The sequence below is a fragment of the Glandiceps talaboti genome, chromosome 22 (assembly GCF_964340395.1).
Source record: "Glandiceps talaboti chromosome 22, keGlaTala1.1, whole genome shotgun sequence".
In the NCBI taxonomy this organism is placed as follows: Eukaryota; Metazoa; Hemichordata; class Enteropneusta; family Spengelidae; genus Glandiceps; species Glandiceps talaboti.
The window spans coordinates 955827-970056 of record NC_135570.1 but is presented as its reverse complement, the minus strand read 5'-3'; the positions used below and the strand labels follow the sequence as shown (position 1 = coordinate 970056).

Sequence of the window (14230 nt, the reverse complement as noted above, 5' to 3'; positions counted from 1 at the left end):
AGAGAAATTGCCAGCTCAAAAACTTTATGAATTGTTTACGTTTAATGTACCCCTTGTTGGAATAATAGCGCACCTAGCAACGCCCTCTAGTAACCGAGTAGCGTCGAAGGCAGGTGATCATCCGCACTGAGCCATGTTTTCATTAGTCGCATGAATAGTCAGTTGTCAAAATTACAACCATGTCGTCCGATGTCCATGTTTTACCATTCTCGCGGCGAAGTTCTTTATCGACAGTTAATTCAAATTCTACCTGGCGAGCAAAATACGGTGGTCGTGCCATGGGTAAAGGTGCTGTCCTTTTCACAGGTAAGATTTTTTGTACATTTCGTTTTATTTTGACGTTAATCCATCGCGATCTGTCTGCAGATGGGATCGATTGGCTGCTGTTGACACACACTGTGCTAAAATGTCGTGATCGCGCTGTATGGAAGGGTTTGCCGCGCCGGCCGGTGTCGCGGTATGGTTTTGAGTTTGCCGGTGTGACAGTATGACTTTTTATACATGGTTCAATCGCTAATAACAAGTTCAAGTTACTTGTATCAGTCACACCTCCCCACTCCCGCTGCGATGTTTTCGTTCGCAAGTCAACTTCATTCGCCGAGCTTTAGAAAGTAGATGCTAAAATCGATAAAGTTGTTACATCTTCAAAGGCAATTACCTCGTTAAACAAACCGACCAGAAAACTACCAAACACCTTACAGAAAAGATACGAATGGAGGAAACCTACCCAAAGGAATCATACAAAATTTGATCAAACTTTTTGAAGCCCATTGTGATACAAAATTATATTTACTCGTGTAAGGTACTTGCACCGTAATTCGGGCAGGAAATATACATATTATTAGTATTACCTTAGAACAAACATAGCATTTCAAGATGATTGCTTCACGCATGTGTTACGGTTTGATAGATTAAATATTTTTATTTATGGTATATTATTTTATGTCTTATGATTCATGTTTTTGTTTAAAATAGTAATTACTGTTTTAGTTATTTAAGCATTATATAACATAACTTGTAAATAAATGATTAGATTGGCATCTATTAGCACCCTACCAATTAGCTAAAACAAAGGTGTTACATTTTAATTAATTTGTAAAGGGAAGGAGAGGGAGAACTTGTTGGCAGACAAAGGTGTGTTGTTTGTCACTTTGATAAACGTTGTATTTGGCAGTTAGAAGGCATTTTGACCTAAAGCAGAGACTCTCTATTGACAAGAAAAAAAATATTGTCCTTTCTGGACCCTTAAAAGCATTAAGCCTGATACTCTATATTTACGGTGTTTCAGATCACTGGTCTGAGCACATAAACCAAGTCATTAAAGGTTTCAATAGTATAGAAAAGCAGCCACTAATATTCTTGCTAAATATATTTATTTTTTTTTCTTTAGCTTTCAGGTGTGATTTTTTTCCATTACATTGAAAAATGATAAATAAGTAGATTTTATTAAGTCCGTGTTATCATGACATAGACAAATGACAAACCTATATCTTTAGATTTTGTTTTAGTTCACAAAATAATTCAAAATTCTGATCTTACAAATTGCATTCAAAAAACCTTCCATTCAAAACTTTTCAACATGAATGGTGTTACCATGGAAACTTTTCAGCAATAAATGAGTACCAAAATGGTTGAATCTTTGACAAGTTTTGCTCTGCAGCATGTTTTTAAAAAAATAAATAAAAGCATTTTGATTAAGTTGCAATTAGAATTAGAATGTAAACATCATGTAAACCATTAAAAAAACATAACTGGAATCATCTTTACATATTTTTAATTAATACAAGAAATCAATTGGCTACTTATAGTATTAGAGTGGAAATGAAAAAATTGATGTGAACTTTTTGTATATTATTTACCAGTAAAACTGTTGTATAACAGGTGTTAAGTCTGTGTGTATTTGTTGAAGTAGACTCAGAGAACAACACACAGTACATACAATGTTGAGTGATGTAATGTAACTAGGTAGTAATATTAATCCATCTACTATATTTGTATTTGATACAAACCAGGGGCATGTGGTATTACCCAGGATAATAACTATTGACATTTTAGGAAATATCTTGGAAACCATAGCTTTGTGCTGTATTTGTTTTTCTTCAAGCTATGCATAATCCTCCCATTTCTAACCACTTTTTCAATTACCAATCTACGTTTTTAGCCCCAAACTATGACTCTTCAAGGAGGTTATATATTGGTTCGTTTTTTCCATCTGTCCATCCATGTCTGTCCATCTGTTACACTAACAAAAGTTACACTACATGTAGTGGTCTAAAATTCAGTCCTACCCTCCCCTTCTCCAAATTGTCTCCCCTTCCTTTCAGCTCAACTGCAGAAGTGTCCGTATTACACACCATCTTACTTTCAATTGTAAAAAAATCTTGAATAACTTGAAACGTTGGCAGCTGTTGTATTTTATAGGTACTGTATAATAACTCACACCTTTAATCACAAGTCTACAAAGAAACAGTCAAATGATGTCCTTGGTCCAAATGATATGACATTTTAGGGGAAACTATCAGAAACTCTGAGCACGATGATCAATTCAAAGGTTTTATTTTTAAAAATTGTTTGATTCATACTTAACATTTGTTCAATGTCATAAATGTCACAGGCTTCTTCATCCGTAACATACCCAAAAAATGTACCCACCAAGAAAGAGGCTATGATTTCATTCTGCAGAAATGTATGTGCTCTGGCTTGCGAGAATGTGGATGGTGGTACTGTGTTTATAGAGAGATGGAATTCTATTATGTTTAACATAGCTGTATGAGACATTACAGCGATGGAATTCTATTATGTTTAACATAGCTGTACAAGTCATGCAGTGATGGTATTCTATTATGTTTAACATAGCTGTACAAGTCATGCAGTGATGGTATTCTATTATGTTTAACATAGCTGTACAAGTCATGCATGTTGGAATTCTATTATGTTTAACATAGCTGTACAAGTCATGCAGTGATGGAATTCTATTATGTTTAACATAACTGTACAAGTCATGCAATGATGGAATTCTATTATGTTTAACATAACTACAAGACATGCAGTGATGGAATTCTATTATGTTTAACATAGCTGTACAAGTCATGCAATGATGGAATTCTATTATGTTTAACATAACTGTACAAGTCATGCAATGATGGAATTCTATTATGTTTAACATAACTGTACAAGTCATGCAGCAATGGAATTCTAATGTATAACGGTACAAGACATTACAGCGATGGAATTCTATTATGTTTAACATGATGGTACAAGATATAACACTATTGTCAGGGTCTTTGCCATTATTCTGATGTCTCAAGTACACAGAAGTTGTAAAAAGATTTTTGGCTAGAATTGATTAGAAGTAGAACAAGTAGAGAATGCCTGTTGAGTTAGTAGGGTGTTTTCAGACTATTCAATAGCAGCAATTGTACAGTTAGTGTGAGTATTGATACAAGGACAGATAAGATTCCCTTTAGGAGGCTACCATGCATACCTGTCTTTGTCTGGGCGTACAATAAGATCTTGAATAACTACCACTACGCTGGAATTGTGCGACTTTTAACGGATTCTTCAAACTGTGTTAAAGTGTGAAAGTTCACTGCAGTTTGCTTTGTGATATTTGATCATTTCATTGGTCCATGCAAAGTTTAACTCCTTTATTACTCTCCAGCAAAATTAATTAAAATCTTTCGCTATCATTTTTTTCTGTAACCTCTTGACAAATTTCCTATCTGGTTTACTTCATACTTCACAGACTGCCTTCAGATTGGTTGAATTGTATGCACAATGATCTTTGATCTTGGTTATCAGACTGTTTTCACAAATTCAGTTGTATAGGTATTTCTATTGATTGGTATATTGATTGGCTGGACAGGGATTACTTCCAACAATGTCAGAACAGAAGAGTTTATGTTTATAAGTTTGAACACAAAGAGTAAATGGATCTTTATGGCTAGAACTCTGAGTAAGTTTAAAATAGTATAGAATTTCAATGGTGACAATTGTTACAGTACTTAGTGGCACATTGTAAATTGCCTTATTGTACTTTGTAATCCATTTTCTACAATAAATTCTTCAGTTACTAGGCTACCTTAGCAACCTTATATATTTACACTTTATCTGTTGGCCATAACTCTTTTAGAGTAGTCGTATAAAACAGACAGAGTTTGGAATTAATGCCTGCCTTGTCTGTCCGGCGCCTGTATATATTTTGTAAGGCAAGCAATTTTTTTTCGGAGTTGTATGCTTTGTTAACCTGCAAATTGAACTAAAAAGATTCCTGATCTACTCAATATGAAATACTCATATAAATAAATAAATAAATAAATAAATAAATAAATAAATAAATAAATAAATAAATAAATAAATAAATACAATGATTATCTAGGCCATAGAGACATCCCTAGTTTCAAGTCTGTTGTATATTTATATATAACACTTGGAGTAATTATACTGACTCCAAGGTAACACTAAGTAACACTATTACTCAAATTCATAAATCGGTTTAACTTTTTTCAAATCATTAGTAGTTGAGTGTTATTTTATTGTTGTGTAGTTACATTGTATCTGTATATCATTGACCATAAATTACGATCTTGTATGACAGAATTTCATGTCAAATAAAATATACTCTAAAAAATATAGTCTATGTATATTGATTTAGATTCTATAGTTTATTAAAGTGAGTCTAGGGTTACATCACATTATTCCTACCTGTTCTATTATTTTATTAATTATTGATGAATACAAAGAGATCACCTTTCTTATATTTGGAAATTTCATTTGAAAATATTTTCCATATGGCAACCACATTTTAATCGGGTCGGCACCTTGTAGGTACAGGCTGTCAGCAGTTTTGATAATGGCAACCACATTTTAGTTGGGCTGGCACCTTGTAGATACAGGTTGTCAGCAGTTTTGATAATGGCAACCACATTTTAGTTGGGCTGGCACCTTGTAGATACAGGTTGTCAGCAGTTTTGATAATGGCAACCACATTTTAGTTGGGCTGGCACCTTGTAGATACAGGTTGCCACCGGTTATAATAAAGGGTAATCCCCCCTAAGAACCTTGGATATATATTGGCAACTGTATGTGTGTATGTACACAAACCAAAGATAGTATTATGCACAACACTGGCACTACACCAAAACTGGAGGTTATTGCATTTAGTGAGGAACCTGCATCCAGCATAACATATCTTACATTCTAACATGTACGTAGACACACAAATTATTCCATTGGTATTGTTTCTGTTATTTCTTATCTTGTTTGATATATAGTAATCACTGACATATTTACTTAACTTCACCATCACCATGGTTACAATGAACGCCCCTGTTACTATGTTCCATGGTTGTTTAGACACCGTCTAGACCGCTAAAAACCATTACCCCTTTAAAACCTGATACCCTAAAGGGTTACAAATATTCTATTGCCATGACAGCTGAGTGTTTTTATTGTTGGTTTTTTGGTTTTTGGGGGAGGGGTTTTGTTGTTGTTGTTGTTGTTGTTGTTTTTTGTTTTTGTTTTTGTTTTTTTCTGGGGGGGGTGGTGGACTGGGAAAACAATAACACATTTATTGCCCAAATCAGAAAGAAAACTGATAATGTTTGTGACAAATTGTCACAATATCTATAGCTGTTTGCTTTATCATAGTGAATACAAATATAGAGATTTCTATGATTGGTATAACATTACATGTCACTCATTTTCACTATAAATGTATTGATAACCATTATTGCACAAAATGCAAAAATACTGATCTGTGGTCACTGAAGTACAAATACTCATTAATTTTTGCTTTCTACAAAATAATCTGAGCATAATGACTTTCATTTCCTAGCTAAATATCTCATGGATTGTGAAACATTTTTTAAAAAAAAGAGAACTATTAAAATGTTAATTTTTTGTTCTTTTTCTTAGGTCCTGATGGAATAGGTGATTATAGAGTCCAAGTTGTCACTCATGATAGACAAGTAGGAATTGGAACTATGTCCAGAGAAAGTTCTAGTGAAGCCCAGTATTTACTTCGAGCAGCTCCAGGAACTCCTCATCCAAGACCCAAATCACGACGGGTTGGTGAAATAGGCTGGGGTGTTCCTTGGTATGCAGACAGACAATTACTTGGAACTGATATGCAAATTAAGGTAAGGAAAAAATTAAACTGGAAATAAAAAGTGTTAATGTTACATGTTTGATTGCAAATGACTGTTAAGTATTCTTCAGAAAGTATAATACTGTGAGTACCTTGTTAAAATATATAGCAAAAATTACACCCAAATATAATATAAACTTACTTGTGTCCTTAATTTCAGGATAAATGTACTACTACTACTAATTTCAGGACATATGTACTACTACTAATTTCAGCCTTACTGTTACATATCAGATTACCTACAGGCCACAACATCAATTATTCAACAACATGCTTGTAATTAGTAGTAAATTTGATACAACACAATTATTATTAATATCCGGGGCTAGGTGGTTTCCATGGCAACAGTGATTAAAACTGTACCCTTTATAAATTATTGATCGTTCTGTGCTAACAGTGTTTGTTTATATAGGCAATGATTGTATGTAAATGAAGACCATTCTATCTTCATATTTTTAAGGTGTTTTACCTTTATAACAAATTCGTTTGGCATAAGATTACATCATTTTATATTATCTTTTTTTTTGAGTCACTAACGTTAATAATTTCTCATCAAAAATATTTTTAAAAATGTTGATAAAATTTATTTCAAAAAGGGACATTTTGATCTTTTGTTAATCTAGAATCGTCATGTTGATAAATAAAATATTCAACATTTCAAACTGAAAACTTGGGAATTCAATTTTCCAATATTGTACATTTTGTACCATGAAAGGGGTACTATGTGTGAAGTATTTTGTGTTTTGATGATTATTTTGTGTACACTCCTGTGTTCATCTCTACTGTGTGTGTACATTTACATAATGACTTGATTTCATAATGTAAAGTATGAGAATTTCATAATCCTTAGATTATCTGATATTAATTTTAATATATTTTGATTTGACAGACGGGAGAATTCCGACAAGCTGCTGAAGACAGACACACTCATTTATATCAAAATCCATGGTATGTATACAGTATATATACCATATATACACAGATGTGTTAGGATCACAATGATGTACAGTATACAGTATATATATACCATATATATACAGATGTGTTATAGTACAGTGAAAATTACTTAAGTTGTACATATATAAATAAATACATATTTATTTGCCAAAAGTTGAAAAGAAAAGAAAATTGACGTATCAAGTGAGGAAATGGAATAAATGCCTAGTTGTAATAAAACCAACAAATGTGTTTAGTTTTAGTGTTGTTTGTTTGTTTATTATTTAGGTACCCTCACATATCTAGTTATACAGTGTTGTTTGTTTGTTTATTATTTAGGTACCCTCATAGTTTTACAGCATTGTTTTTTTTTTTATTATTTAGGTACCCTCCACCACAGAGGAGTCCATATATGTCTAATTCAGAAAGTTCTCTCTTCCCAATGCGTCCTCAAACAGTTCATGATTTCCGTACTTCTACTCCCAATGATAATGGTAGACGATCAGCAGGGTATACCCCAGATAGACGTTCCTCTGCAGGCTACTCATATGACGGGCGTTCTAGACCGTCTACAGCATCTAGTAATCGTAGTCGAATAGGTCTACAGTTAAAAGCAACAGAGTACAAGTAAGTTGGATTTCATATCTAATTCACAATCTGAGGCCAGTTACTATTTTATTTATGTTTGATTTCATATCTATCCTCTCCCCTCTTTGATATTACCTCTCCCTCAATTCCCTTCCCCTCGCCTATCCTGTCCCCTCATTGATAACACTTTCCCCCCTTCATCAATTTCACTTCTCTCCCCTCAAATACCTCCATCCTTCTCTTATATACCCTCCCCTCTTTATCCAAACCATATGAACTGCCAATTCCAGCACGTCACCATTCTGATAATTGTTTGTAACCAATTTAACACAACTACAAATCAAATATGAAAACACTTGACAAAATCTCTCAACTAATTATATCATCTTGTATGTTTCTTTTTGCAGAGTTTCACCAGTACCTGATTATTAAGTATTTACACAAGGGAAGTTCACCAAAGAAAAACAAACTATTTCCATCAATGTCCGTCCTATTCTTACACTTGCAGGTTCAAGTTTTCTTCTCTTTTCTTTTAACTACCAGTATTAGAGGAATAAAAAAGTATGATATTTCATTTCAACTTATATTCCATAGTTGGATACTTCTGTATTGTACAATGTAGATGCATATCTTCTCTGTGTTTATGATGTAGAGATCAACTTAATTCTGGTTAAAGGTGGCCTTACTTAATTCTCTGTTTCTCATCACCTCACTGACCCTATGGCCCTATAACTTTTCTATCTGGCAAAATATTTTTAAATGCTCTCTATGGCAGGATTAGAAAAAAATCATGTTACTAATTGTATGATGGCAAACCAAGTGCAGATCTGAGTGAAAATTATCATTTATTACTGAATTTGTCATTTAGAATGTTAAAATATGATTATGAATTGAAAGTATCATCATGTACACATATATCTTCTTTTTTTTTTACTTTAATTTAAAAATGTTTAACCAACTGACTGACCAACCCATCATTTCAAAATGCGATCTTGCTATTGAAGTGTGGCATATGCAGTTTGTTGTTGGTTTCCGGGTGGTTGTATCAAACAGAAAAGCTGCATGGTATTTTGTAATTGACTGTACATGCAAGTAAAGATTTATTTCAGGCTTTTAGAAGTCAAGCTTTTATAAAATTTGTAAAGTTTTTCGACTTTTATCAAAAGTTGGTTTTCAAGATATTTTTACATCACAACATGTGACAAATGCACACTTTACATAAATGTATTTCTTTTCTTTTTTAAAATGCGCTGTACTTTGAACTTAGATGAAAGATTGAAGAGAAAATCAAGCTTTAACCTAATTAAACATTCATAAAAGGGGAATTTTTATTATTTGTGGTTTTATACAAGCAGGGAAGTTTCCCAGCATCCCGGATTGCGGCAAAAGTTCCCAAAATGGCTACACAGTGAGGCTCAACATAGCAGAATTTTGACATTTTAAGCCACACAGCTTTAATACATTTCATTGTAATTGATTAAATACACACACAGGCTATCTAAAAGTCCAAATGTGTTTCATTAGATCTTTCCTTTAATTAACTGTATATATATATTAGAATACAATACAATCAAACTCCATCAGAAAGTTATAAAATTTATAAAACTATCAATTTTTTCATCTAAATCTTTTTCCATGGAGTATACTTTTGTGTAGTCTGAATGAATTTTCATTTCTCTTTTCATTTATCAAATTTTCATTTTTTAAAAAATAAAGAGCAACTTTTTTATATGCAACTTTTTTAGCAGCTCATTTCCTGAATTGTTATGAATTGTTGGAAACCATGCACACCTGTCCTCCCCATAATTAAATGGTAGATCCCTCATAATTAGCATATAACTGCATTTATTATGTAAATGTTCCAAGCATGTTATAGTAATTGGTTCTTTAAATACAGTTTAGTGAGCAATAGAATATGTTTACAAGTTCTCCATTTTTCATAGACAGCTAATCTCAGAAGATAAACGGTGTATATACATTATCAAAATACGGTGTATATACATTATTGATATACGATGTATATACATTATTGATATACAATGTATATACATTATCAAAGAAGGTAATCTCTTGCCGTATGTGGGATTGTTTTCTGACTTGAAAAAGTAAAACAGTATTGAAGAGCACTTTACCAAATATAAAATATTGCAAACAGGGTAAATCTGCTGTTAAGTTTACTTTCAAATCTTTTGTATATTTTGTTGCATTATTTGTATACAATGTATTTTCTTTGTTGCATTATTTGTATATATTTACTTTGTTGAATTATCTGTATGTGTATTTTGTTGCATTATCTGTATATAATATGGTTATGTGCATGGCGTAAAGCCATATCAAGTCTATGAATGATAAACTGCACGATAATAAATACACAAAGGTTTCAAGATAGAGAAACTAGGCAGTGTTTGAGAGGAATTAACAAGAACCAACTGTGATGTTTAAGAAAATAATAAATTATCATCAGTGCTGATTTACCATCACCACTTTGTGATTCACATCTGCATTTTTAGTAACTTTTTTTACGCCATGTGTTCATTTAGTAACCTGTTTACATCATGTATACATACAATAATATTTCTAGGTCTTGCAACTCTTATCTAAAGTGTTGGCATGATGTTAATACCACAATCATTTATAGCACTCATATCAAATGTACATGTATACTGTTTCAATTGCTTCAACCATCAACCCAGTATGTGGCATCTCTCAATCTGTAAACAATGTTAGCAGTGCAAAGTAAGTAAATAGTCATTGACTAGAATATAAACAATGTTAACAGTGCAAAGTAGTCATTGACTAGAATATAAAAATGTTAATAGTGCAAAGTAGTCATTGACTAGAGTGTAAACAATGTTAGCAGTGTAAAGTAAGTAAATAGTCATTGACTAGAATGTAAACAATGTTAATAGTGCAAAGTAGTCATTGACTAGAGTGTAAACAATTATAGCAGTGCAAAGTAAGTAAATAGTCATTGAATAGAATGTAAACAATGTTAATAGTGCAAAGTAGTCATTGACTAGAGTGTAAACAATGTTAGCAGTGCAAAGTTTACTTCACTGTTAACTGTTGTATTTGAACTGTTAGAGCCGAGTAGGAAATCCCATCACAGAATACTATGGAAGAAGACGCAATAAAGTGACTGATTACTTTCTAGTGCTTCAGACGATGTTGAATAAACATTAAAATTCATTTTTTGCTACTGTTAAAATGGAGTATACTGTCTTAAGTGGGTTGGCAGTTACCTTTCAGCTTTATTAGGCTACTCTCAAAGCACAGTTCTCAGGTCTTACTACAAGACTAAATTAAACCAGACTTCACACAGAACTTCGAAACAACAACTTTAATAACATGAATACAAAATTAAGAAATTAAAAGATCTGCAGTTACATCTTTATCTGCAGTTAAACTTTCATCTTTACTTGAACAAACTTTTCAGACATATCAGGTATTTTGATAGAAGTCTGAATAATGACAAAAGTCTAAAAGACACAGGATTGGAAACTTATAAAAACAGCTAATGCATCAAGCTACTTATCTGATAAAGTATGATAACTGGGGCCTAATGAACACTGCATTGCGTAAGGAAATGGGGGGGGGGGGGGGGGGGGGGGGGGTAATTGGACTGGCGACAATCACCAGGGACATCCATTACCACAATTTTAAGGGGTACACTACTCCAGGAAATTGAATTATCAAAAAGTATGGATTCTGGAGAGCCTTTTCATGATTTTACATCACCTACATTTATTTGTGATTTCAGAAAAACATTAAGTTAATCTTGTGCACTTATAGGTATCTTCTGGGACATTGCATCATGGGAGTCAGCAGAAATAATGTAGTGAAGTTGCACACTGAATATTCATGAGATCTTTTACATTGAAGGGTCGAGGCGGTATTTTGGACTCCTGAATATTCAGTGTGCAACCTGACTACATTATTTCTGCTATCTCCCATGATGCAATAGTCCTTAACAAAGAAACTCTATAAATGCGCGAGATCAACTTTATGTTTCTATGAAATTGCAAATAATTGTAGGTGATGTAAAAGTCCTGAAATGACACTCCAGAACCCATTGTTTATGAAAATGTCACTATTTCCTGGAGTGGTGTTGTCCTTTAACTTACTGATGACATTCAGCAAGTCTAATATCTATATGTATTCACATCTGGTCAATATCTTATAACAAACCTATTTCTTGATTGGAATGTATTAACACCCTCATGAAGCAAACACAGTGAAGTGCTCACTGGAACCCAAGTGTTCAAACAGGATACTGTTCCCAAAATGCAGAACTACCCCTTACTAAGTCAGAAAATCTTGCCATGTTTCCTCTTTATCCAAAAATAAATCTGAGATATGTAAGTCATGGCATATGCTGCTTATCTTCAAATGTATAAATATATATATGTTAAAAAAAATTTCAATTTATATATAAAATATTGATAACAAAAATAATTGCTTTCCACTATTAACTAGAACAGATACTGACACTTAAAGTGGCCATATGGATGAGAATTTGGTATTTACTTTGGATTTTTATTTGATAAAAAAGCTTCACTAAATTTTTCTACTTGAAAAAATAATGTGAAATAACATATACCAAGTCCATGTTCATAACTCAATACATTGCAAAAAGATGCAAAAAGTGCAAAAAGTTTGTTATTGTACGTACAATAACAAACATTTTACACATTGTTTAATGTTTTGCCGTTTATTGAGTTGTGAACATGGACTTGGTATATGTTATTTCACATTATTTTTTCAAGTAGAAAAACTTAGTGAAGCTGTTTTATGAAATAAAAATCCAAAATAAATACCAAATTCTCATCCATATGGCCACTTTAAGAACATTCTATGTCTTACGACTATCAATCTTACTTTTTGACAATTTTTTCAACCTGTTTTCAGAAACTGCATCTACTCTAATGGACGGTACAGTTTCTGACTCCTTAAATCTGATAAAGTAAGTAGTGACCTGAGCTGAAACATTGTTAGGCTCTACTGGACAAAAAAAACAAACTACTACTACTATCATGATAAAAAATGAACACAATAAACAGAGTGGCAATTGAGGTTTCTGTGTACTAGGATATATCACCTTTGTGCCAGGTTTGAAAGAAATCTGATATTGCATGTCTAAGTAATGACATATTATGGATAGACTGACAGATGCACGGAGACCATTGTAATAGTCCCACCTTCAGGGTATTCTAACTAAAACTATAATTGTTCTATGTGGTATTATTATAGATTACACAAATGGGTAATGGTGGTTACTTTGTAGTGTGGATATAATCACCCTGGAATCAAAAATAGTGTAACCACTGGAATTCCCAAAATGTACACTGCAAGATTGTAGAAGTCATCAGAAATGCTATCCTACTCAGTACAAGTACAATTAAACCAATATCCATTCAATAGTTTATGTCTACTTGTGGCAACAACATTCCTAGTACGTATCTATCTTTGTAAATGGAAACCTTGACTGCCACTGTTGTACTTGGCACTGATTTGGTGACAAATTAAAATGGACATGTACTTTGTTCTATAATGCCACAAAAATAAAACATCTGAAAATGCAAAGATCTATCACACTCCATACTTTCACTGATCACCTCTCTCTCTCTCTCTCTTCTAAAAATATGGAGTGGATTTATAACTATTATCTTGCTTCATCCCATTCCTACTCTTGGTTCATTTGAACTTTGAGTAAGTCTTTGGGCTAGACATTGAAATGAAACTTACTAAACGATATGCAAATATCACTATAACACAACATTTTCTGTCTCAGAATACTTGAATGATACAGTTTGTTTTTTTCACAACTACTTTTATGAAACTACAGAGTCGTACTTTAACTTTACATTGGAATAATATTCAACCTGTTGTGCATGTCATGTTTTCAAAGGATCACCTCAGAAAGTAAAATTCATTCACAACATCATCTTGGTTAATTCCTTCAACCAATACTAAAACAGCCATCAGAGTATAGAAAACTATATGTGTATGTAAAAACAACTTCACAAACTATAATTCTTTCTTTCAGTGGCTGGATTTTTCCTCATGATTTTAACTTCTTCCCAATAAAACTGTTTACAAAATACTTAAGTATTTCCTTTCAATACCACAATACTAAAACCAATTTGTGACATTCCCGTGGGAAAAGCTTAAAAAGAATCCCTAACATACAATTATTTCATTCTACATCATTGTACTTGAAAGAGCAGTTAGTATGATATTTTACACTGCCAATGATTTGAAAAATTCTGAGGATACTCCTTGCTACAAATTAGTTTTAATGTTACAAACATCTACACTGACAGTGCGCCCTCTATGGTAGTCCTGTTTAATATTTCACTCTCCATATATGCAGTGCCTCCTTCCAGTCGTTACCCTCCTTCAACCCTACCCTCCCAATATTTTTAACTGACAGTGCACTTGCATCAACATGCTGCAATATTAGGTTTAGTTTGTGTCTATGTTAGCGTGCTGATAGTTTATCTGCTGTTGTCGTCATTGTGAGATGACTGCCATCCTGAAACTCTGTGGTTTAGCTAA

General features: G+C 32.9%; 1 protein-coding gene across 1 annotated transcript; it reads left to right on the top strand.

Moving 5' to 3' along the window:
• The first annotated feature begins 113 nt into the window (after positions 1 to 113).
• On the top strand, positions 114 to 10833 carry LOC144452171 (uncharacterized). Its single transcript, XM_078143213.1, has 5 exons — positions 114 to 306; positions 5917 to 6140; positions 7038 to 7096; positions 7469 to 7711; positions 8080 to 10833. The coding sequence occupies exons 1-5, from the start codon at positions 180 to 182 to the stop codon at positions 8102 to 8104; spliced, it is 678 nt and encodes a 225-aa protein (XP_077999339.1). The 5' UTR covers positions 114 to 179; the 3' UTR covers positions 8105 to 10833.
• The last annotated feature ends 3397 nt before the right edge of the window (positions 10834 to 14230 follow it).

Excerpts from the sequence above, each read along its gene's own strand:
- LOC144452171 (XM_078143213.1), top strand. The coding sequence starts at position 180 with ATGTCGTCCGATGTCCATGTTTTACCATTCTCGCGGCGAAGTTCTTTA. Across the intron at positions 307-5,916 it reads AGGTGCTGTCCTTTTCACAG|GTCCTGATGGAATAGGTGAT; the intron begins GTAAGATTTTTT and ends TCTTTTTCTTAG. Across the intron at positions 7,097-7,468 it reads CATTTATATCAAAATCCATG|GTACCCTCCACCACAGAGGA; the intron begins GTATGTATACAG and ends TTTATTATTTAG.